General features: G+C 40.3%; 2 protein-coding genes across 3 annotated transcripts in view; one reads left to right on the top strand and one right to left on the bottom strand.

Moving 5' to 3' along the window:
* KATNA1 (katanin catalytic subunit A1) overlaps positions 1-4,514 on the top strand; it is a 32,004-nt gene extending 27,490 nt beyond the window's left edge. The window contains exons 8-11 of the mRNA XM_043888411.1: positions 806-932; positions 1,434-1,568; positions 2,295-2,421; positions 4,167-4,514. Coding sequence (XP_043744346.1) covers positions 806-932; positions 1,434-1,568; positions 2,295-2,421; positions 4,167-4,365 — 588 coding nt within the window. The 3' untranslated portion in view covers positions 4,366-4,514. The remainder of the gene's footprint in view (positions 1-805; positions 933-1,433; positions 1,569-2,294; positions 2,422-4,166) is intronic.
* Positions 4,515-6,171: 1,657 nt separating this feature from the next.
* Positions 6,172-24,824, bottom strand: GINM1 (glycoprotein integral membrane 1). Of its 2 annotated transcripts, XM_043888317.1 has the most exons (9): positions 24,635-24,812; positions 18,938-18,994; positions 18,682-18,778; positions 17,449-17,496; positions 11,065-11,216; positions 10,376-10,532; positions 9,747-9,877; positions 7,890-8,053; positions 6,172-6,883 (listed from the first exon to the last, which is right to left on the bottom strand). In XM_043888317.1, exons 1-9 carry the CDS (start codon positions 24,752-24,754, stop codon positions 6,772-6,774), a joined length of 1,038 nt encoding a protein of 345 aa, XP_043744252.1. In that variant the 5' UTR covers positions 24,755-24,812; the 3' UTR covers positions 6,172-6,771. The 2 variants fall into 2 exon arrangements, with proteins under 2 accessions (XP_043744252.1, XP_043744253.1); XM_043888318.1 differs by lacking the exon at positions 17,449-17,496 and having other exon boundaries at positions 24,635-24,824.
* Positions 24,825-25,040: the final 216 nt, after the last annotated feature.

Genomic DNA, 25,040 nt, shown 5'->3' with positions numbered 1-25,040 from the left:
TTTAAATGGTGAATTTTTTTGTTATATGAATTTTATCTTTAAAAAAAGTCCGTTTTAATTGATTCTTCTAATTGACCCTTGAACAATGTGAAGATTAATCTGCATGTAACTTATAGTTAGCCCTCTGTATCCATAATTCCTCTACACCCTCAGATTCAACCAACTTAGGTAGTAGTATAGTATTTATTACTGAAAAATATCTACATGTAAGTAGACCCATGCAGTTCATACCCGAATTATTCAGGGGTCAGCTGTTCTTGTATTAGTCAAATGAAAAATGGCAATTTAATTAGAATTCCTTAGAGAGAATTTATATTTATAAAATATAAATTTAAATATATTTATACATTATATAGTATATATATTAAAATAAATTACATATAAATGAAATATTAAAATTTAAACATACTTTAAATATTTATATAAATCTATGTGATATTAATATATAAGGTAATGGTTCTCTTTAACAAAATTTTTTCTGAAACTTTAGAACGCTTATCAGAATCTATAAATGTCTTCCCCTTATTGTTATCCATACCATTGTAATGTACAGGATAATCCTGTATTTATATGACTTATGTATAGCCCATTAGAGTGTTGAATAATATAGAAATTGCCATGTAATATTTAAGTATACAATAAGTCTGTATTAAAAGCTGTATTTTAGCTCTTCCAATTCTCTCCTCAGGACAAGAGGGAGCGATGCACAGTGTGGGCAGGCTCCTCCACTCTTTTCTAATTGCTTACCTGTAGATTACTTTTAAATGGAATTAAAAACCTGGTGTTGCCTGGTTTCTTCCTGCAGGCTCGATTTTACTCTCCAGCTACTATATTTATTGATGAGATAGACTCCATCTGCAGCCGCAGAGGGACTTCTGAAGAGCACGAGGCAAGCAGAAGGGTGAAGGCCGAGCTGCTGGTTCAGATGGACGGTATGCACGAGTCTAAGCGTGAGCGAAGCTCCACTCAGGGCTCACCCCAGCTCCAGTGACCAGGGCTGGCGAGTAGGTCCTGGATCGACAGCAGTAAATGGGGGATGCTGACAGTGGTGACACATCGGAAATAATGGCTCTTCCTTCACTGGACACCTTTTGTCATACACGCTGATCTCATTCTTAGCCATGAAACTGAAACAAATGCAGATCAATTGGCCTTAGAGGGGGATATGTATGGTTTTGAAGAATTTTTAAAATTGTTACAGTTTTGCTGAACTAGTCTTTTTATTAAATCTGTTTTTGAGTCATATTTTCTGCATGCTACAAAAACTCATTTTTCTTGAGCTGCAAACTCACACATGTACCAGTTTGCTTTGTAAGTCTTAAGGAGGCTTGATAATTACATTGCTTTTAATGTTGTGCTAAATATTTGAGGATCTTTAAGTATTTGAGCTTTGCTTTTCTTTTTTTTTCACTATGTTCTTACCCTTCCTCAAGGTGTTGGAGGTGCTTCTGAAAATGATGACCCTTCCAAAATGGTTATGGTTCTGGCAGCTACTAATTTTCCCTGGGATATCGATGAGGCTTTAAGACGACGTCTTGAGAAAAGAATCTATATTCCATTACCATCAGGTATCTTCATTTGAATCAGGAAGCTCATGTTAACTTTTTTTAAAAATATTTTTTATTTTATTTATTTATTTGGCTGAACCAGGTCTTAGTTGCAGCATGTGAACTGTTAGTTGCAGTCATGTGGGATCTAGTTTCCTGACCAGGGATTGAACCCAGGCTGCTTGAATTGGGAGCCAGTCTTAGCCTGGCTGGACCACCAGTAAAGTCCCTCATGTTAACTCTTAAGTAGTTTTGCTAAATTTTGAAGTTTGGTATTAATTAACTTTACTTTAAAAGACAAACCAGAGACCCAGAGGGATGGGATGGAGAGGGAGGCGGGAGGGGGAATCAGGATGGGGAACACATGTAAATCCATGGCTGATTCATGTCAATGGATGGCAAAAACCACTACAATATTGTAAAGTAATTAGCCTCCAACTAATAAAAGTAAATGGGAAAAAAAAAAGACAAACAAGTTCAATTAAAAATGTAAAAACTAAAAAAATTTCAATTAAAAAATTATTTTTCAATTAAAAAATTAAAATTTAAAAATAAAAATTCAATGAGGAATAGCTCTTAAATTTTTTAAGCAAATGAGCTCTAAGAATTGAAAAACAACTTCTTAAAGTAGACTGGAGAAAAATAAAACATTGTGTATGTTGGGTATTTATATGTATGTTTATATTTGTTTATATTTATATGTTTATTTTTTATATATATTCATTTATATTTTGTTTCTCCTAATAGCAAAAGGCAGGGAGGAGCTATTACGAATAAGTCTCCGTGAGCTGGAATTGGCTGATGATGTTGACCTTGCAAGTATAGCAGAAAACATGGAGGGTTATTCAGGTGCGGACATTACCAACGTGTGCAGGTATGAATTATTTTGGAAGTATGGGTTTTTGTTTCTGGTTCTGGTTTTGTTTTTAGGAAGCATAGAATTTTGTCAGTGTAAACTTCTGTTATGAAGTTTTTATGCTAAATGAAGATAGATGAAGAATAAAGACCCACATAATATAACCTAGTCAGAGACACAAGTTTTGGCATTAAGCTAGTGTTAGCTGGTGCTAGTAAAGTCATGTGGTTATCTTGTATGTCATTGAAGACTGTGGTTCATTTAAAAGCTACACGTTCAAGAAGGTAGTGTTAAAACAACTGATATAAAATAGAAAACCAGTAATTGTCTTGGTTTTAGAAAAAAAAGTTTTAGGTTTTAAAACTTTTTATTTGCATACTTTAAAAAGTGTGCATTCCAGTAATTAAAATCATTTGAACAGCAGCAAAGTCACTCTGCTTACACTGTATTTTAACAGCCCATAGGACACCTTGGACCAGTTTGCTTTTTTACTTTAGATTTCACTGTCACCCCACTTAGCTTCTTCCTTCACCACCATGTAAATTCTTCTTCTTCCCCAGACAGGCAGATAGATGGGAGAGGCAGGAATGGCCTTCAGCCCTCCTGTCAGTAGTTCTCCTCTGATGTGAAAAGGGCAGCACAGTCATTTAAATTTGATCCACACTCTTTGCATCTTACAAAGTTAAACAGCTAAAAGAAGTAAAATAAGAAGGCAGAGCTTGTGGAATGCTTATTGGCGTCACTTACCTTATTAAAACTTGCCTGCTTCTGTTCAGTCATTTGTTTTGAAAGCAGTGGATTTGTCTCTTCCATTTGTTTCTGTCTTCAATTTTGACTTACCAAATTTGATAATCCCAGCCACTTTGGGTGTGTCAGACCTGGTTGCAGAGGAAGCCCAGCTGGCAAGACTGAGCGGAGTCGTCTGCACTGTGACTGCTGCCAAGTGCCCGGGGGAGAAAAAGTAATGGCGGCGCACTCATTCAGTGTGTGGTTCCATAGGAGACATAATCTAACGTAGATTGATTCGGCACATCAGAAGGAAATACAGTCTCATTTTCAGTGAAGTGTCATAAATGTGATAGGAATATCAGTAACAAGAAAAGATGGTCTCTACTTCACGTGATTGAAGTAGGTTTTGTCCTAATCTTGGTATTAGTTTGGACATTGATTAGGAAGGTACTTGACTGCACTGGTTTACTCACCTCCAAAGTAAGCATTCCATGCAGGGCTGACATGAGGATTAGCAGTAATGTGTGTATGAAACAGCTTTGTGGCTGTCGCTTTGCACATGTGGTGGCTGCTGGTAAGGATCAAAGTGGGTGAAAGCAAGGAGGTAGTTGAATCTTAAGTTTCTCCTTGAAAAATACAGCACTAATACAGAGGAGGGGAAAGGAGAGACCACTTGATTGTTTAGCTTTTCTTACACATGCAGTAGAAAATATTTAATTTTCCAGCTAACAAGTTCTCTCCTGTCCCTGTGATGCTTATTCTTTATTTTATGGTACACTTTAAAAAAAACTCAGTTGCCCTCATGTTACATCCTTCTACTTCTTCTTGGGCTTTTTGCTCAGATTTAACTGCTAACAAAACAGCTCCAAAACAGGCCTTGCAGTTCAACACTAGATTCTGTGCAGTACTACTTATGTATACATAATAAAATAATTGCAGAATAACACATGAAATGCAAAAAACCTTCTGTTCACAGTTTTTTATTTGACCAGCACATCACTTTGTGGTTTTTGTCTTTTTAATTTAAAACCTAGGGATGCATCCTTGATGGCAATGAGAAGGCGTATTGAAGGTTTGACCCCGGAAGAAATCAGAAATCTTTCAAGAGAAGAAATGCACATGCCTACAACTATGGAGGATTTTGAAATGGCTTTAAAAAAGGTTTCAAAGTCAGTGTCTGCTGCAGACATTGAAAGATATGAGAAATGGATATTTGAGTTTGGATCATGCTAAATTCTCACATGTAAACTGTGAGCAACCTTGCATTAAGTGTTTGAATAATTAAATGTAGTATTGCACCAAGCGCTATATTTTTTTAAACTTTCGTTATGGTAAGAGTGAAAAAAAGTATGATTCTGAATAAAGGCAATTTTTTCAAGTTACAAGCAAACTTGTTTTACTTTAGCATTACTGTATTTCTCTTTCACTGACAAATGTTATAGCACAAGTACTATTACTTGGCTTGGAAAACTGTCTTTATGTGTACTTCTGAGTGTATCCTTTTGTCTTCCACTGCCTGTGGCTGCTGTTGCTTCTGAAGAATAAGACTGGCTCTAGCTCTGTAGGTGCCAGAGGATAACTGAAAATTCCTGAACATTTTTACACAAGTAGCCAATTGAGTGACGCCCGAACCACACCCACTGTGCTTTCCTTCCTGCCTGGTGTTATGGCCGGTTTCCCTCCTGGTTCTGAGAGAGCTTTAAAGGCCCCTTCATTTTACTGTGCAGTTTAAAAGGAAAAGTATATGTATATACACATCTGTACAGTCCTGCCTGCCTGACTTTATTCTGCCCACATGGAAAAGGCTGCCCTGCAGGCAAGAAGCTGCCTTTACGTTCGAGCTGCTCACTGTTCTCTAATGAAAGTCACTAACCCATCACTCATGGATGCACTGTGTAATTAAAATAATTAACAGTACAAATATACATTAATGAAATAAACAGTAATGGTATAAAACTTCAGGTAAGATTTCTACTTGTAATTCCTTGTAAAGTAATACTTACTGGATCACCCCAACCATAGAAAACAGAGCCTCAGGAAGACCACATGACTTGCTGAGGTCGCAAGTATCACAGGTGAGGAGAGGGGGCAGGCTAGGAGCTGCTGACTGCCGGGCCTGCACCGCCAGTGAAAGCCTCCTGCGGTGTTCTCACAAGAGGCTACAAGCTTATGCTTAAAGGATGAAATAAGACCCTGTCCTTGTTTGAAGTTAGAACTGGTGATTTCTAGCAACTTAGTGAAGGACATTAAAAAAAAAGTGTTAATTGCTGAGTGACTTTGGGATCAAATTATTATTTGTCTAGAAGATGGACACAGTACATTACACAGGGCTGTTATTCCTTATTAAAAACAAGCAGAATGAATGACTCCTTTACTACCTGTCATCCTTCCACTACACGTACCTATTGAGTCAAAATTGAAGGTGGTTTTAAAATCCAGTCATTTCCCTCTAAAGTATTTTATTTTTTATTTTTATTTTTTTTTCCTCTAAAGTATTGTAAATGATGCTTGCTAAATCACTTCAGTCGTGTCCAACTCTTCACAACCCTATGGACTGTAGCCTGCCAGGCTCCTCTGTCCATGGAATTCTCCAAGCAGGAATACTGGAGTGGGTTGCCATTCCCTTCTCCAGGGGATCTTCCCGGCCCAGGGATCGAACCCGTGTTTCCTGTGGTTCCTGCATTGCAGGTGGATCCTATACCACTGAGCCACCAAAGAAGCCGTTTAAATGATGGGTTACAATTAAACTTAAAGAATTTTAATAGAACAGAAAGTATCACATGGGGTAAAGGTAAGAATTATATGTCCTAGATCATACTGTAAAATATACGTCAGTATGGGTGATGGTTAAAAAAGACCAAACATTATTGTGGGGTAAACAGGATTATACTGACAACCGTGAGAGCAAAGGCACATCTAATTAGACAACATTGATGGACTTACTAACTGATATGACCCTTGGTTTCAGCCAGTGCTATGTGAAAGGAGCTATTAAAAGTAACTCACATGGGCAAAGATTTTATTCCAAAAACACTGTACTTTTATCTTCAAAAAAAAAAAAAGTTTATTTTTAGAGTGAGAACATGTCACTATTTTAAAATCCTGGTTCATCCAAGGTAAGTAGTCTTGGTACAGGATACAATCAAATCATGATACACACTTCAGTGATTTTTATACTGAGTCACATACTTAATATTAAGGCACATTTTACTGAATAAAAAAATAAGTGTTAAGTTCTTGAGCTTTTAAATTAGAATTTCATAAAGTGCTTTTCATAAAGTCTTATATATTATAGTAATTAAATGTATATAATTTCCTTAAAGGCACCTTGAAAAGGATTGGCACATGGCATTTTGTCTTGCCCTTTTTTTTTCTTTTGGTAGTTTCAGTTTCTTCACATGTCTTCTCTTCCATTGCATTTAAATTTTCTTTAATAATTCACCACCAGAACAGGCAGCCCTATTATAGAATAAGGTGAACTTTAACTGTCACTTTAAAGATCAAGTTTTAGACAGCTTTAGGAGTTTAGCAATTTCTCTAGTGTACAAACTGATTCTTAATGGCTTAAAGAAAATTATATTTTGAGTGGCAAATTTGAACCATTAAGCTAACTCAGAGTCCATGATTTGAGATGGTGTTCTAAACACATGTTTTATCTCCAGGGTTTTCTGCTGTTTTCTCAGGTCCATCTGGATATAAGCTGACAGCTGTCACAGGGATAACATTCACTTTATCCAACTGAAGAATTCCTCTGAAATGCAAAAATTAAAACTAAAGTAAGACAGGGCTACTTTGAGGTTGTAATTAAATGTATACCTGGGATTAGGTATTTTTGCTTCATTTTATTTATGATGGTTAGTTCACTTTAACCAAACTAATTGGTTTGGAGGAGTAAGAGGAAGTTCCTTAGCTGGTACTGTAGGAGATGACAAGGTAAATTACAGATCCCCATGGCAAACACAGTCCTAGATTTGCACAAAGTGGGCAAGAAGACTAGGCCCGAGCAGCTTTCTAATCAGTACTCCACTGGCATGCAACCATAGATCTTTAGACAGCATTTCTCCTGTTACTCATAGCTCAGTTGGTAACGAATCCACCTGCAAGATTCACTGGAGGAGGGATAGGCTACCCACTCCAGTATTCTTGGGCTTCCCTTGTGGCTCAGCTGGTAAAGAGTTCGCCTGCTAATGCAGGAGACCTGGGTTCAATCCCTGGGTTGGGAAGATCCCCTAGAGAAGGGAAAGGCTACCCACTCAGTATTGTGGCCTGGAGAATTCTATATAGTCCATGGGATCCCAAAGAGTTGGACACAACCAAGCAACTTTAATTTTTACTTCTTTTACTTTCTCGTGTTACTAAAATACCTTGCTAGTCTCCAAAAATTTACTGCATTTTAAATTGATACTTTGTGGTTGAAAATACATAGTGAAGCCCTCGTTTCATTTATTTCTTATTATACACAATGCATTTTCCGTTATAGACACTTTCCTTTCTCTCCAATACACTAAGTTCTTACAGAGCGGAGTTTGTCCTATCCACATGTGAATTCCCAAGACAGGTGTCTTGACCATATAGGTATCCAATAAATGTCTTCTAATTTTGCTAAAGCTAAAAGATGGACTAGAAAAAAAGATATATTATTTTTCCCCCCACTTGTCTTATTCTTCCTAATTTTTAAATTTTCTACTCTATAGTAAATACAATTACTTTTCAATCATTAAAAATACTAAAGTTGATAAAAAATGAGAAATACTTACTTGTATTCACAAACTGGGAAAAGCACCTTTAAGATGGCTATTACTATAATTGCTCCTATAATTCCAACCACCATGACATTCAAAAACATAAAGAATATTGGGAAAATACTGCTCCAGAACCTGCACAGATCTTTTCTGAACTTTTCCATCCACTGACACATCACCTAAAAAAAAAAAAAGTTTTTGTTAGATATGCAAGTTTCATTTGAGCTCTAAGAAACTTTAAAAATTATGTTCTAGTTTTAGGTGATGGTAACATTTATACATCTTGACTGTAATGGTGGTAACATGGGTATCTACACTTGTCAAAACTTACCGAACTGTACATTTTAAATGGGTGCATTTTATTTTTTAAATGTACCTCAAAGTTATTTACAATTTAAAAATTATTTTCTAGCAAAAGAGGCATAAATGTTTGTTACCTGTTACTATCCTTTACAGTTATTCATATGTGTTGTCTAATATAAAGGGCTTCCCAAGTGGCACCAGTGGTAAACGATCCGCCTGCCAATGCAGGAGATGTAAGAGACATTGGTTTGATCCCTAGGTCAGGAAGAGCCCTGAAGAGGAAATGGAAACCCACTCCACTATTCTTGCCTAGAAAATCCCATGGACAGTGGAGCCTGGCAGGCTACAGTCCCTGGGATCCCAAAGAGTCAGACATGACTGAGTATCTAAGCATGCATGACAAGAAGGCTAGTCCACTTATACAGAATGGACCTGTCAGCTATATGTTTCCAGTATTTGGAAAACAACAGAAGGAAAGAGTGACAGACATTTTGGAACCCCATGGGGAGTTCAGCTCAGGTGCTCAGTCATGTCCGACTCTTTACGACCCCATGGACTGCAGCATGCCAGGCTTCCCTGTCCATCAGCAACTCGCGGAGCTTGCTCAAACTCATGTCCATCAAGTCGGTGATGCCCGTTGGTGATGGGGAGTTCACTGCGTACTTCAACAGTGATAGATGAAACTTGGGCATGCTTTGATGGCAAGGACTTTGAAGAGTCTGTTCTTCCTTGCTCTGAGAGAGATGGAGCAAGATTAGTAAGGGCACCAGAGTTCAGGCATTCAAAAAATGACCAAAGTTTCTCCAGTAACCCAAAGCAAGCAATCCTAACCTTCAGTGAGAACCTCTTCAAAGAATCATCTCTGGAATCTTTTGTTACTAAGCACATATCCTGCTCATTTAAATGTAAATTATTTTGAGTAAGGGGCCGAGCTAACATAGAGATTTCACCATACTCTCTGAACCCTGTCTTCCCAGTCAGCAGTATACTATTATTAATCACATGTGAGTATTTAACAGGTGCCAATGTATACTTATATTTGCACCCATCTTATTTAAATGCTTACAACAACCTCATAGAAAAGGCATCACTTTATGGACCTTTGCTGTACACATAAAGAAAAAGGTTAGAGAGGCTAGGAACTTGTCCCAGCTGACACAGCTAGTCAGCAGCAGAACCAGGATTCAAACCTAGGCAGTCTGATTTCAGAAAGTACACTCAACCAAGTGTGCCAAGTCACTGTACAAGGTCTCGAGCGGACTGTGTGTATGTGTACATGTGTGCATGCATGAAGTCACAGAATAAACAGACCAATGGGGATATGAGAAAGACCCCCAAATAAACTGAAATCTATACCTCAACCATCATCATCTGACTACATTACTAAGAAGGAAAACAGGAATACCTAAAAATGTCACATTAAAACAGTGATGAGTTCATTATTAACAACGTCCCATGGATGAAATTCTCATGGTTTCCACCTCATTTAAAACGCTAGCACTTATTTTCTTTGCCATAACCATAAATGCTTGTAACACATATAAAGATAATCCCAGATACCCGATTTACCTTATATGAAGATGGAGGCTCAGCTCTGAGAGGAGTTTCAGGTAATTTGCCAGGGAGAGCTTCATTTACAGTGGTTTCCACATTCCTGATAAGATACTGGCTGGTGGTCTGCAATGAACTAACACTGTCTCCTGGGAAGAAGAGCCAGGTCACCACAATGCCAAGCCCATGCTGGTGACTCTCCCACCAGTTCTAGGGCTCTACACCAGTAACATTTAGGATGCTGAGAACATCCATTTTTTTCGTGGGAGAAAAACAAACATTTGATTCTTTAGATTTAAATGCCAGAAAGGAACCTCAAAATAAGACAGTAAGAAGGGAGCGACAGCAGTTACAATTCTGTCACATAGAAAGTCAAATTTTTTTAAGTTCTGTGTTTTAGTGGAAAAAATGATATTTCCTCTTCTAAATGAACTTAAGTGAATGAAATTCTTATTATGTATTTTTAGATGATTTCAGCAAAATGTCCCTCTGTCATCAGCACAGACCACATTTTACAAAATGGATACATAAAGCAATACATGTTATAAAGCATTTTTAAAAGAAGCTTACTTCCAAACTATGATGAAAAAGTTACCGATTAAAGAAATCATTTCCTTAATACTTTAAATAACGGTCTTTGAAAGTACCTTTTTTGGAGAGGTTGGGAAGGGTGAATAGAATGTCACTGTCTCGGGAAATCGAGTAGAGCATGCTTTCTTCTAAAGGCAGGGTGTAGTTTGAACGTCTGACTATTCCCTGATTCTTAACTAAAATATCAATTTCAGTAACATCCTTTTGTTGAGCCTATGAAAAAATAGATGCAATTACTCTTTATTTTGAATAATGACACAACCTGGTTAAGAATCTAAAACTGAATTTTCTTCCCTGATTTCTGAAACTAAAAAACTTGTCCTATTCACAGAATTCCTCTTTAAGACAATTAATTTGCAACTTTAATCACACACAGTGTGCTTCAGCACTCACTATTAGAGGTTTGCTCTCAGTTTCGTTTCATTGACTTAAGAGAGACTTGGCCAGAAGAAACGGCAGCAGAGTTACGAACCAAATTCAGTCTCTTCACTTCCTTGCTCTGCTTAATAATGATCATAATTTTAAGGGATATAAACATGTATAAATATGATCTTTTTTCAAATTAAGACTTCAAATTCTAAACAAGTAAATGCTAAAACAAATAGACAATTCTAAATGATTGGGTACAGGCAATATTAGTGTAGCTTCTTTCCTTATCAAGTCAGAAATAAATAACTGAACATGTGCATAACACTGAACACAAATCTTTACAATTAATTCCCAGATAGTAAGCGTACTATCTTACCTGTTTCCCATCTATCTCTACTACCTCTTCTTGAATGACAATCAGTTGTAAACTGGAACCAGATGTCATAGGCCACTCATGAACTAAAATCCTTACACTGACAATTCCAAAATATTCTTTTTCCTTCAAGTTTCCCAGATTTTCATTCTTCACTGTTTAAAGAAAAAAAAAAAAGTAGTGATAGCTTTGAACAAAAAATGCCACCAAATCAGTTACTGAATTTGATCATTCTGTTGACATTTACATGGAACAAGACAGTTGTATACCATTATCTTTACCTTTATTTCTGACCTCATTGATGTTTCAGATCGATGAAAACAAAGACAACTTGACAAATCCCTACAATTCTTATACTCATTTAAAGGGAAAAATGCCTGATGACTTTCAGCTTTTGTATGGAACTTCACACTTGCCACATCTTTCCTATTCTTCTACATAGACTGGCTATGAGGAACCAGTAGGTGCAACTGTTTACAAAACAGGGTGGAAGACACAGACAATCCCATGTGTTAGAGAGGTGAGCACATCCATTCATCCATTCATTCATTCACAAAATCTGTGATAGAAAGGACTCTAGCAATAAGAACACTTGAGGGTTTTTTGTCAATTCTTTTCCCAGTAGGCAACTTGTTAATCGCTGGGGAGGGTGGGAATGGGGATGAGGGAGGGAAAGCCCTGTAATTACTCCCCACTAACAAACGATGGAGTGGGATCGGCTATTGACCCTGTTCTTTCTGGCTGAGAAACCCTACCCCCACCCCAGCAGTGATGGAGGGTGGCAGTCGCAACTGATTTATAAAGCTGAGCAGTGCTATAGAAAAAGATAATAGAAACCAATGAAACTGCTGCAAAAGCAGCATTTCATTTCTATTCCTCAAATGTTATTGGCTGAGAATCATCCGCCAAAAAGGAACCCAGATGGATATCCTGCATGCAGGCCCAGCTGTTTAAGCCGACACTGTGCCTTTACCGAGCTCTTCTCTTGATCGAGCATGCTCTCCGTTACTCACTCTCCTCCCTTAGGTTCTTAAATTTTATTATTTTTTGATGTGGACCATTTTCAAAGTCTTTATTCAATTTGTTACAATATTGCTTCTGTTTTGTGTTTTGGTTTTTTGGCCCTGAGGTATGTGGGATCTTAGACCCCCACTAGAGATTGAACCAGTACCCCCTTTATTGGAAGGCAAAGTCAACCACTGGATCTCCAGAGAAGTCCCCTTCCATACATTTTTAATAAACTCCTACTTAATAGTTCTAGATACCATATCCTTACAATGCTGAGTTCATGCCTTTTTTAAAAAAATTTAAAGCACTAACAGTGTAGTTCTTAGTTTATAAATCTGTCTCAACTGGGCCGAGTTCCTTGAGAGGATGCATTAAGTTCTTATTCTATAGCCTATGCGAAGTAGTGATTCCACCCAGAATTATAAATACATAATTTAAAACAAATACCTGGTCTGGTGGTTCTAAACCCTAACTATGTATCAGAACCAACTGGGAACAGTACAGATGCTAAAGCCTCACTCTAGTCTTAAAATCTCAAGGGGTACAGACTAACATTTGTAATTTTTAAACAGGTACATACATTTTTATTGAGAAACAAGTGGCCTAACCCCTGGTCTCAATCTAAGTTCACAAACCTGTTCCTCCTTGACCTCTCTGTTTCTGTTAAGAAACCCCTCCCGTTCTCCAAACTACCAAGGACAAGAATGACTAGGTTACCTTTGACTTCTTCACTCTCATCCTCTGTATCCAGTCAGTTGTTCCCTTTGGACCATTCCAGATCCAAAGTATCTCTTCCATGTGTCCTTTCCAGCTCCACCTACCTCCCCACCCAACACCTAGTTCATTAGCTACTTACTCAACATATTTACCTAACTGTTCTCCCCTTCTGTAATCCCTCCCTCTTCCACCATGCACATGGTGCCAGATTAATCTCACCATCACATGGTTTTGAGAACACAGTGTCCTTGTTAGACGCCTTCAGCGGCACCCTATGACCTCTCTGGTGGTTCTCTGCCGGGTCCTCCTTCTTCAGGCTCATTACGGTACCCGCTCTCTCGTCTGCCTAACCTCCCTCACATCCTCGAGACTTCTAACTGGAAAACTTCCCTTCTCTCGTGGTCCATTTCAGTGTTTTCACTGTTTATCCAGTAGTCTCCTTGGCTAATAGAGTTTTGCCAAGAGAATGCACTGGTCATAGCAAACACCCTGTTCCAACAACACAAGAGAAGACTCTACACGTGGACATCACCAGATAGTCAATACCAAAATCAGATTGATTATATTCTTTGCAGCCAAAGATGGAGAAGCTCTATACAGTCAGCAAAAACAAGACCAGGAGCTGACTATGGCTCAGATCATGAACTCCTTATTGCCAAATTCAGACTTAAACTAAAGAAAGTAGGGAAAACCACTAGACCATTCAGGTATGACCTAAATCAAATCCCTTATGACTATACAGTGGAAGTGAGAAGTAGATTTAAGGGACTAGATCTGATAGACAGAGAGCCTGATGAACTATGGACAGAGGTTCAGAGGTTCGTGACATTGTACAGGAGACAGGGATCAAGACCATCCCCATGGAAAAGAAATGCAAAAAGGCAAAATGGTTGTCTGAGGAGGCCTTACAAACAGCTGTGAAAACAAGAGAAGCAAAAAGCAAAGGAGAAAAGGAAAGATACTCCCATCTGAATGCAGAGTTCCAAAGAATAGCCAGGAGAGATAAGAAAGCCTTCCTCAGTGATCAATGCAAAGAAATAGAGGAAAACAACAGAATGGGAAAGACTAGAGATCTCTTCAAGAAAATTAGAGATATCAAGGGAACATTTCAGGCAAAGATGGGCTCAATAAAGGACAGAAATGGTAGGGACCTAACAGGAGCAGAAGATATTAAGAAGAGGTGGCAAGAATACACAGAAGAACTGTACAAAAAAGATCTTCATGATCCAGATAATCACGATGGTGTGATCACTCACCTAGAGCCAGATATCCTGGAATGTGAAGTCAAGTGGGCCTTAGAAAGCATCACTACGAACAATGGTAGTGGAGGTGATGGAATTACAGTTGAACTATTTCAAATCCTGAAAGATGATACTGTGAAAGTGCTGCACTCAATATGCCAGCAAATTTGGAAAACTCAGCAGTGGCCACAGGACTGGAAAAGGTCAGTTTTCATTCCAATCCCTAAGAAAGGCAATCTCAAAGAATGCTCAACCTACCGCACAATTGCACTCATCTCAGACGCTAGTAAAGTCATGCTCAAAATTCTCCAGGCCAGGCTTCAGCAATACGTGAACCGAGAACTTTCAGATGCTCAAGCTGGTTTTAGAAAAGGCAGAGGAACCAGAGATCAAATTGCCAATATCCCCTGGATCATTGAAAAAAGCAAGAGAGTTCCAGAAAAACATCTATTTCTGCTTTATAGACTACGCCAAAGCCTTCGACTATGTGGATCACAATAAACTGTGAAAAATTCTGAAAGAGATGGGAATACCAGACCACCTGACCTGCCTCTTGAGAAACCTGTATGCAGGTCAGGAAGCAACAGTTAGAACTGGACATGGGACAACAGACTGGTTCCAAATAGGAAAAGGAGTACGTCAAGGCTTTATATTGTCACCCTGCTTGTTTAACTTATATGCAGAGTACATCATGAGAAACGCTGAGTTGGAAGAAGCACAAGCTGGAATCAAGATTGCTGGGAGAAATATCAATAACCTCAGATATGCAGATGACACCACCCTTACGGCAGACAGTGAAGAGGAACTGAAAAGCCTCTTGATGAAAGTCAAAGAGGAGAGTGAAAAAGTTGGCTTAAAGCTTAACATTCAGAAAACTAAGAACATGGCATCTGGTCCCATCACCTCATGGGAAATAGATGGGGAGACAGTAGAAACAGTTTCAGACTTTATTTTTTGGGGCTCCAAAATCACTGCAGATGGTGACTGCAGCCATGAAATTAAAAGACGCTTACTCCTTGGAAGGAAAGTCATGACCAACCTAGATAGCATATTAAAAAGCAGAGACATTACTTTGCCAACAAAGGTCCGTCTGGTCAAGGCTATGGTTTTTCCAGTGGTCATGTATGGATGTGAGAGTTGGACTGTGAAGAGAGCTGAGAGCTGAAAAATTGACACTTTTGAACTGTGGTGTTGGAGAAGACTCTTGAGAGTCCCTTGGACTGCAAAGAGATCCAACCAGTCCATCCTAAAGGAGATCAGTCCTGGGTGTTCATTGGAAGGACTGATGCTGAAGCTGAAACTCCAATACTTTGGCCACCTCACACGAAGAGTTGACTCATTGGAAAAGACCTTGATGCTGGGAGAGATTGGGGTCAGGAGGAGAAGGGGACAACAGAGGATGAGATGGCTGGATGGCATCACCGATCGATGGACATGAGTTTGAGTAAACTCCAGGAGTTGGTGATGGACAGGGAGGCCTGGCGTGCTGCGATTCATGGGGTCGCAAAGAGTTGGACACGACTGAGCGACTGAACTGAACTGAACTGAACTCCCTCAGCGAAAGGCAGGCTCCTTGTCAACCTACTCGTTTGTCCAAAGGCCAGTCACCAGAACAGAGATTCAATAGATGAGAAAATGCAGTCACATCAATACATCAAAGTGTACTGATGTATATGACTCTTCCTCCAAATCTGTAATGGCTGCTATAGAATAAAACTAGTAACAAGAGCCCTCTATATTCTGACTTTCTCTACTGAGGGAGACCACTTTCCAAAATGGCTCTCAATGACTCTTGCCCCTCCAGCCTTCATGCCCCTTTGTAACTGCCTTCTATAGAGGACAAGCTGGACCTAGACACTTGTTTCGAACAGACAGAATACAGCGAAAGTGCTGGAATGTCACCTGTGTGATTAGATTATAAAGACTGTGACCTGTGCCTTGCTGGTACGCTCTCTCCCCGACAGTCTCTCTTGTTCTGTGATAAAGCTAGCTGCCATGTTGTGAGGTGCTCTACAGAGAGGCCCACGTGGCAAGAACATGAAGGAGGGACTCCAGCTAACATCCTGTGAGGAACAATTCACAAGGAAATGAATCCTGTCAAGAACCACGAGTGCTAGGAAGCAGACCTTTCCCAGCTGAGCCAGTCAGAACACCCAGCTAAGCCAAGCTCAAATTTATGACCTACAGGAACTAGGAGATAATAGTGTCACAGGCTACAACATTTGGGTTCAACTGTTAAACAGCAATATAACTAATACATCTACAAAGAAGAATTTTTTTAAAGAATTAAGGATAGGAGACTCTTGTTGTAGTTACATTTAATGTTTTAAAGATTCCTGTGAAATGGTAAGACAGGCTTTTACTTCAGCTTTCAAGAAAATAAACTCAATGCAACTGGGATGACTAGAAAGATGACTATAGTAAATAAAGCAGGCAGACTGTGCCCCACGTCAAATTCCTAATACATATAACATCAGTGGAATGTTATTCAAACCAGTAACGGCACTTCTTTTCCCCACTATGATGGATTAACTTGCAGTACACCAACTCTCTCACTGAGAACCATAGGAAACATGTAAAAACATGAACACAAACACAAACACTGAAATCTGCACTGAATAAATACTAAGCCAAATTCTTTAGGTAGAGGGAAAATAACTCCAGAGGGGAATACAGATGTTCAGGAAGGAATGAAAAGCAATAGAAAGAGTAACTGTGAGGGTAAGCACAAAAGAACACTGGACTACAGGAAAACACCAAGAACAGCTTATGGTGCTCAGGGTTTAAGAATCCAAAGAGTTAAAATTCATGAAAATAGCAACACAAAAGCAGCAAGGGGGGCGGGGGGTGAATTCCCTGGTGGTCTGATGGTTAGGACCCCGGGCTTTCACTGCCATGGCCCAGATTCAATCCCTGGTCAGGGAGCTAAGACCCCTCAAGGCATAAGGCTAAAAAAATAAAAATTAAATTAAAAAATTTAAAAGCAGAAAGAGAATAAACAGAGTTTAAGTGTTCTAAGATTCCTGCAGTGGTTTGGAAATGATAAAAGTATGAGTTTACTGATCTCAAGGGTAACCATTAAAAGAACATAAAATAATATAAAGAACGTAAAATAATATAAAAACCAACAAGATAGAATGGGACAATGAAACAAAAAGTAAATAACCCAGAAGAGGACAAAAAAGAAAAAAAAGAAACAGAACAGATAAGACACAGGAAACAAATAATCAAGATAGACTATCTAAATCTAAATATATCATTTATTACATTAATATAAGTAAATTGAAATTCCAATTAAAGACAGAATGATAGCCTGAATTTAAAAAAAGAAAGAAAAAAGAAACCACAAGTATATGCTGCTTGTAAGACATTCACCTTAATTATAAGGACCCAGGAAGACTGAAAAAAAATGGAAACATACCACAAAACCATCCACCATCCTCCTCCATGTCCAGCCAAAAAGCAGTTACTGGTAAAATAATATATTTAGATAAAGCTGATTTTAAGGCAAGAACATCACTAGAGATAAATAAGGACATATTATAATGACAAAAGAGTGGATTCACCAGAAGACATAACAGCTCTAAATCTGCATGGATTTAGTAATACTATATGTCAAAATATACAAAGCAAAAACTGACAAAACTGAAAGAACAAATGTTCTTAGCGCAGATTTTAACATACCATTCTCAGTAATTCACAGGGCAAGCAAACAAACAAACAAAAATCAGTAAATCCATAAAAGACTGAACGTGGTTAACAAATTTGACCTAACAGATATAGAACATCATATCCAACTAATTAAATGGTTAACTTTCTTTTCAAATACAAATGGAAAGCAACATTTATTAAAACTGACCATATGTTAAGCTATACAGCAAGTCTCTAAATTCAAAGGGTTAAAATTATACAGCTACATCTCTGATGATAGAGATGGAATCAGTAAAAAAAGAAAAAAAAATCCCTCAGTGTTTGAAAATTAAGCAATATACTTCAAAATGACTCCTAGGACAAGGAAATATCACAATAAATAACTGGAAAACACTCTGAATGGAATGATAATAAAGACACATAATGAATTAAGTAAAGGACACAAGTGGTCAGAGAAATACTTACTGCCTTAAATCTGTATATTAAAATAGGTAACAGGAATATTATACAAATTTCTCATATTCTTTATCTCATTCAAACAATGGGTATATTCTAATGTAACATGTTTGCTTGTCTTTAAACAACTTAAGATTTTAAAAGGTTAAAAAGGAAAATGTAATTTAGACATAAAGGTAGAAGAATCAGAAAGACAATTCACTTCTCTTTGCTTTTTACAAATGTGAAGAGATTTTGCCTTGCTTGTAAATCCCTATTTACTACCTCGAGGAACATTCTTACATTGTTATTAACCTACCAGACATGCAGTTCTTTTTTTTTTTTTCCCAGACGTACAGTTCTGAGTAATATCAATGCCATGATAGAGGAAAATGCCAGAAATAACCAATATTAAGTAGGAAAAGAGTTTTAAATCCATTAATGTTATCATATATTTTAGTAATGATGTATATGATTAATTTAAAATGGAAATAAATAATATCAAAGAATTGTGTTTCACTTAGTGCTATTAAACACAGAATAATGGAAATAATTTAGCAGTACTCACCTATCAAAGTCTGACAGCTTATTCGGGTTACACCACTATTTACAGGGAAGTCATTTACATATACCTGTCCACTCTCATAGGTTATGTTAAGAACAACCTTAAAATAAAGCAGCATATACATTAATTCCAATGGTTTACAAATGATGACAAACTCATGTCAAAAATACTTTATCTAAATGGGGTGTATAGATAAAAAATAAAATAGTCTGCATGATACTTAGCTAAGTGATATAATGAAAGCATAACAAAGACACACCTGTTCTTTAGACACCTTCCCATCCTCCAGGGTGGTTACATTAATTCTGATGCTGTCCTGCAAAATAAATACACAAATCAGGTAGGTATGCATTTGCTGAACTGAGAATAACTCAGTTCATTCTCTTCTCCCTCAGTTATACTTACTGTATGATCGCTTATGACTACATTAAAAGAACACTGTTAAAAAACTCATCAAGAAAAAAAAAGAAAACACGACTCATCAGTTTCATTTTTACAGCTCTTTTGTGTGTGTTGGGGGGGGGGGGGTGGCTTTCAGGATCTTAGTTCCCCAACCAGGGATGGAACCCAGGGTCCCAGCAGTGAAAACACTGAATCTTAACTGCTAGACCACCAGGGAATTCCCTTTATAGCCTTTTAAATGCCATTATTCACAATTTCAGTTTTTCATAATCTATACACTTATCCATTTAATATGAAATATATCATGTATCTGAGCATGTAATATGCAAATACAAAGTTTAAAAGAAAGGATAAACACTCATGTATTCCTACCCAGGAGCAAAACTAAAATGTCATTCAGATCTTCTAAGTCCCCTGCATGATCCTTTCTGTCACATTTCCCACTGCCCCTCAGAAGGAATCCCTATACTGTCTTCCATGTTCACATTTCTTGCTTTCCTCTACAGTTTAACTCCCCATGTGCTCTCTAACAACCTATTGTTTAGTTTCATCTGTGCCTGAACTTTCTAAGTGGAATAATATTGCATGTATTCTTCTGGAACTTCTTTCATTTAAAACAGTTATGTGGGTAGATGTAGACACTTTTTAACAGCATTGTGTAATATACCATCAATTTATTTATTTGTTCCATGAGAGCAGACATCCATGAGAGCAGACATCAAATGTTTCCAACTTTATTGTTTTCACATACAAACTTGCTCTTATCCTTCTTAGAGGTGTCTTCTAATGCCCATGGGCATTGGGGTGCAGAGTTTCAGTGCCTCTCACGGGATGCTCAAAGACAGTCTACTCAAATATTTAAGTTTATTCATGAGATGCTCACTACACAAAAGAAAGCACTATTTTAAGTATTCAGGGTCACAGGAACTATAATTTATTATCTGTAAATGAAATTATTTCCTAAGCGTATTCACAGACGCTGTTATCCTAGAACAAAAAGAAGACTCCTCTTAAATACCTTTGCGGGGGGGGTATTCTTAATTTTCAAAGAGAAAAATTATTCACTTGTTCAGTCGTGCTGCGGGGAGGGAGGGGCGCTGCAGACAGATACCACTGTGTGTGGGTAGCACGCGCCGCGTCCCGGCCACACTGGGTTTGCCCCGGCTCACGAGTGTGTGCTTTCCCCATCTACACTGCTCAGGCTCCCGGCTGCTCTATATGGAGCGGGCCCTGCGTTGCGTGCGGTTCCAGTTTTCGGGTATTCCACAAAAGCATGGACTCGGTCGCGCCTGCGTTTTGTGCCTTCCCAGCCCGAGCAGCTCCGGCAGCCAGGAGCTTGACGGGCGCACTCTCCCCGGGTGCGGTGCGCCTTCTCCCTTCCGCGGCCCCAGCCTCAGTTTCCGCGCCAGTCGGTGCGTGTGGCTTGTGTCTATTCTCGGGAGCTGGGCTCTAGCCGCGACCCTCCCGGCGGATGTCGACCATCCAGAATCTCAGGAAGTCTTTGGTTAGAAACTGGAGGCCTTCTGCAGTGTGGTAGGGGGTGCCGTCTCTGGGGCCGAGTTTGCCCCTTTCCCCTCCCCCCTGCCTCCTGCCTCTGGCGGGGATGGCGGGAATAGGCCGGTCCGCCACCGGCTAGCTCTTCTCCGGAATTGCTCAGTCCCTTTGTTCTGCGAACGGCCAGCAGATTAATATTCTCTCTCTCTCTCTTGCTATCCCACAGTTTAAGTTTCTATCTCACGTTAGGTCCCTCCGATTGCCCTCAGGGCATTCGGGCCCGGTCCTTACCCTAAGCAATGCCACCCGCTCCTCTCCGTTCCGCCCCCACTTGCTGGTGGCGGATGCGGGCGTCTGAGGTACTTTTCTGCTGGGAGTTGCTTTTAGGCATGTAATCTGTGAGTTTTATTTATTTTTACTCCCAGTTAGGTTGCCCTTCGAGGTTCGAAAACTTCCCCCAGACCCGCCCGTGAGAGGGTTTCCTGGTGTTTGGAAACGTCCTCTATTATGACTCCCTTCCCGGGATGGGTCTCCGTCCCTAGCTCTTTTGTCTCTCTTTTTATCTTTTATATTTTGTCCTACCTCCTTTCGAAGACGATGGTCTGCTTTTCTGGGCGCCTGATGTCTTCTGCTAGCGATCAGAAGTTGTTTTGTGAAGTTTGCTCAGCGTTCAAATGTTCTTTCGACGAATTTGTAAGGGAGAAAGTGGTCTCCCCGTCCTAATCCTCTGCCATCTTGGCTCCTCCCCAAGAAAAATTATTCATAAACATCAAACTAACATACCAGTGTATTTCTTGGCACCATGAGCAACCCCAATACTTTATAGATTTCTAAAAAATGAGAGACTAAGACAGTAATTTTATGGGCTGAGTTTATTGATTCCTGGGACAACTTGATAAAGAGGATACAAACATGTAAGTTCGTACCATCTATTCAGGATGACTTTGGTCCACTTCCCAACTCCCAAAGGAGCCCAGGAAGCTTTAGGACTAGTGATTCCTCAGCTCCAGCCCAGTTTTCTTCTGGCTCATCCTTATCTAGAATTAAGTGTGGGTTAGAACAAGTGAACTCATCTCTTAGAACAAACTAACATTCAATAAACCATCAAGTTGCTGGCTGTACTGTTTTATGCCCAAATTTCAGTCAAGAATTCATTCTTTCCAAACTAGACAATCTATTTGAAAACTTCAGAGCACTGTTCTTCTAACAGTCTGGAGATAAGTCTCCAGTGATGCTCTTCTGAGAAACCTTTTTATAGATTCTGCCTTTCAGTAGAGAACATACCCTATATTGTGAGTGATTTACTGCACTTACATACATCACTTGCCCAGTAGAACTGGACCCGTTGTCTTTGGAAAAGACAATGAATAGACATGAGCACACTATATTTTCCAGAGGGCCAACTTCAATTACATTCTTTTGGATCCTCTTGAATGACTTCACATCAGGAGAAACTCTCATCCCTTCCTGCCTCCTAAACCAAAGTTCAGAGCCAGGTTATATTTCTTGCTCTTTCCAAGAGCCTCTGACGGAACTGGAAGTACAGGCTTGTCACCCAGGGCAGTGTACACTTAGAAATGGGTGGCAGAACTGAAGTCTCTCCCCACTCATTTTCAATTCTCCTCTGATTCCATCACTCACAAATGCCTACCTGGAACAAAATGACTTCCTAAGAACAAAAGTGATAGATACCTGGTTTAAAGTAAGTCTGAGGGAAATAAATGAAATAAATATTTACACATATAAGAAAAAAATATTTACACATATAAGAAAATAAGCGTCCTCTGGCTGCCCCCTCTCTTTGGTCACTAAGTCATTTTAATATTAGAAAAATAAACTGTAAAAAAAATTTTATTACTTCACAATCTGTGTAACCTCAACAGCTGACAACTTACGTATGTAAACAAAACAGAAAAATGCTTATAATCCAATAAATGAGTGACTGAAGAGATACACAGAGAATTTTCTTAACTTCAACCAATTTTCTTACATTTAGGTCAGGCGGGATACGAAGATAAACAGATGAAAACGTGTGTAATAAAGCAAGTATAAAGTGTAAAGTGAAGTCGCTCAGTCATGTCTGATTCTTTTTGACCCCATGGACAGTAGCCTACCAGGCTCCTTCGTCCACAGGATTTTCCAGGCAAGAATACTGGAGTGGGTTGCCATTTCCTTCTCCAGGAGATCTTCGCAACCCAGGGATTGAACCCGGGTCTCCCGCATTGTAGGCAGACACTTTAACGTCTGAGCCACCAGGGAAGTAGATTAAAATACAAATGGTAGGCTGAATTGGTATTATTCAACATGGTATCCACTAATCACATGTGACTATTTACATTTAATTAAAACTAAACAACATATTAAAAACTCAGTTCCTCAGTCACACTGGCCACATTTCAAATACTCAATAACCATAGTAGTCCAGTGGTTACCATGATGCAGAGTTCAAACACACCATTGCTGCACAACAGTCAACAGAACAACTCCTATCAAATATGCATGACCACTCTAAAACTCTTTCAAATGTTCTGTACCTTTGAAATTTTTCACAATAAAACTTTGAAAAATGTTTCGATTCAGAGGCCTCAGCTTCCCACATGAACCTTCCAAGGAATGAGATTCTCCTCCTAGTTGCAGAGCATTCATTTAACCAATGAAATGAGTGTGGATCTGGATTTCCCAAAAGCAGACAGAAATCATAAGAACTGAAATGAACAACTCACTAAGAACCCACAGTAAGGTGTATTATCAGCCTGCAGTCTAAAGGCAAGCATATAATAGGAATAGACTCAAAGGTCTTTGGGGTTGATAAATAACTATGATAAGTCTCTAAAGTCTGGAAAAGGGGTAACCAATGACTCTATTTCCAGGACACTAGGAATTACTTCATTTTAATTTGGTCTCGATCTCATATTCATATTTTCGAACAGCTGCAACTGTGGTCCACTTTGGATATAAGTGGTTCTTAGAGCTTGGCATGGTGTGGCTTCTTGGAAAATCCCAAGAGAACTGAAACCGAGGTACGCTATTAATTTTGTAGCCAGGAAGGGTAACGCCATAACTCTTGAAACAGTGACATTTATGGTGTCAGTCACCCCTAAATGCTGGGTATTCAGGTCTTGATTAGTAAGAAAAGGTGCACCTATGTCGTTTCTTCTCATTCTGGGAAAATCGCATTGTGAAGTCTTCAGATTTTTCCCCCATCACACATTCAACGGCTGAGAAGCAAATACTGGTTAAGAGCAGCGAGAGTCCCCCCGAGAGTTAAGGGCAAAAGCGGTAAGAACCAGTCACCCTTCAGTAGAAGCACGCGGTGATGCGCAAACTTCAGCCCACCTCGGGATCACCTGGATGGAGAGCCTGCTGCAACGCTCTGCTGGGTCCTCACCCTCGAGCTTTTGATTGGAGCGTTTCTACCAGGTTCCCAGCGGATGCTGGCGCGCCTGGCCCCACCGGGTTTAGAGACCGGCTCCTCTAACACCGCCCGCTAAAGGCAGGCCGGCAGGGTCTGCGCGGGGTCTTCCGTCTCTCTGCCTCTGCGGACCCCGGGCACCCGGCTTGCGCGCACTCGGAGCCCCGCGCGCCGGGGGCAGGCATTCCTTCCCGCCACCCGCTGCAGCAGACAGGTGGCCTGGAAACGCCCTCGCTCTCTCTCGTTGAGCAACTTCCACGTTTCCCTAGCACATAAACACTGCCTCGCCCCAGAGCCCGGCTCTACCCCAAGAAGGCGCCATTACAAAAGGCGGTGATCGGCGACTTTCGACGGCAAACGCCCGTCAAGACGACAACACACGAGACTACCCAAACAAGCAGTTTCGCTGCGCCGGGCTTAACCACACGTTAAAGATTCCCTTTCACTCTCTCGCCTCCCCCGTCCCCTGCCGCCCCCGTTCCCTTGGGTGCTTCTCCCCACCACTCCCCGCCCTCTGGGAGCCCGGCCCCCAGTCCCCGGCCTGCCGGCGGGGAGGTGGGAGGCGTCGATGCGGACGCTGCCGTCCCAAGTCCCCGGCCCGGGCTTCTCCCCGAGGATCCCGGCCGAGTCGCGTCCGCCTAGCCCTACCTTCGGGGCTGGCGGCAGGAGCGGCGGCTCCAGGGTGCCGGTCGTCAGCCACCCGGTGGCTGGCAAGGCCGCGAAGACGAAAAGCCGGAGAGCGAGGGGCGCCCTCGGAGCGCCCTCCATCTTGGACAGGCCGGGGGCGGGCGGCGGGCGTGGGCCTACGGGCGGGAGGCCAGGGCCTAGCGGGCCTGAGGGGCGGGGCTTTTCGTGGGGCGGGGTGGGGTGGGGAGCCTTTGTGGGGGCGGGGCGGGGCGGGGCGAGGGCGGGGCGGGACCCGGATGTCTCCGAGATCAGCTCTAGGCCGCCGCACAACGTTCGGGGGCGGGGTCAAGTCACAGAAGGTCCGATTTCGTCATTAGACCGGCTCTCTGATTTGAGGAGAATTTCCTCACCTGAATGAGTGTAAACA

This window comes from Cervus elaphus, chromosome 26, assembly GCF_910594005.1.
Source record: "Cervus elaphus chromosome 26, mCerEla1.1, whole genome shotgun sequence".
Classification (NCBI taxonomy): domain Eukaryota; kingdom Metazoa; phylum Chordata; class Mammalia; order Artiodactyla; family Cervidae; genus Cervus; species Cervus elaphus.
This window is presented reverse-complemented; position numbering and strand designations above follow the sequence as displayed.

Coding starts and splice junctions, on each gene's coding strand:
- GINM1 (XM_043888317.1), bottom strand. CDS start 24,754: ATGGAGGGCGCTCCGAGGGCGCCCCTCGCTCTCCGGCTTTTCGTCTTC. Junction 18,779..18,937: donor GGAAGGTGTCTAAAGAACAG/GTGTGTCTTTGT, acceptor CTTTATTTTAAG/GTTGTTCTTAACATAACCTA. Junction 9,878..10,375: donor TCCCAACCTCTCCAAAAAAG/GTACTTTCAAAG, acceptor TCTTCTTCCCAG/GAGACAGTGTTAGTTCATTG.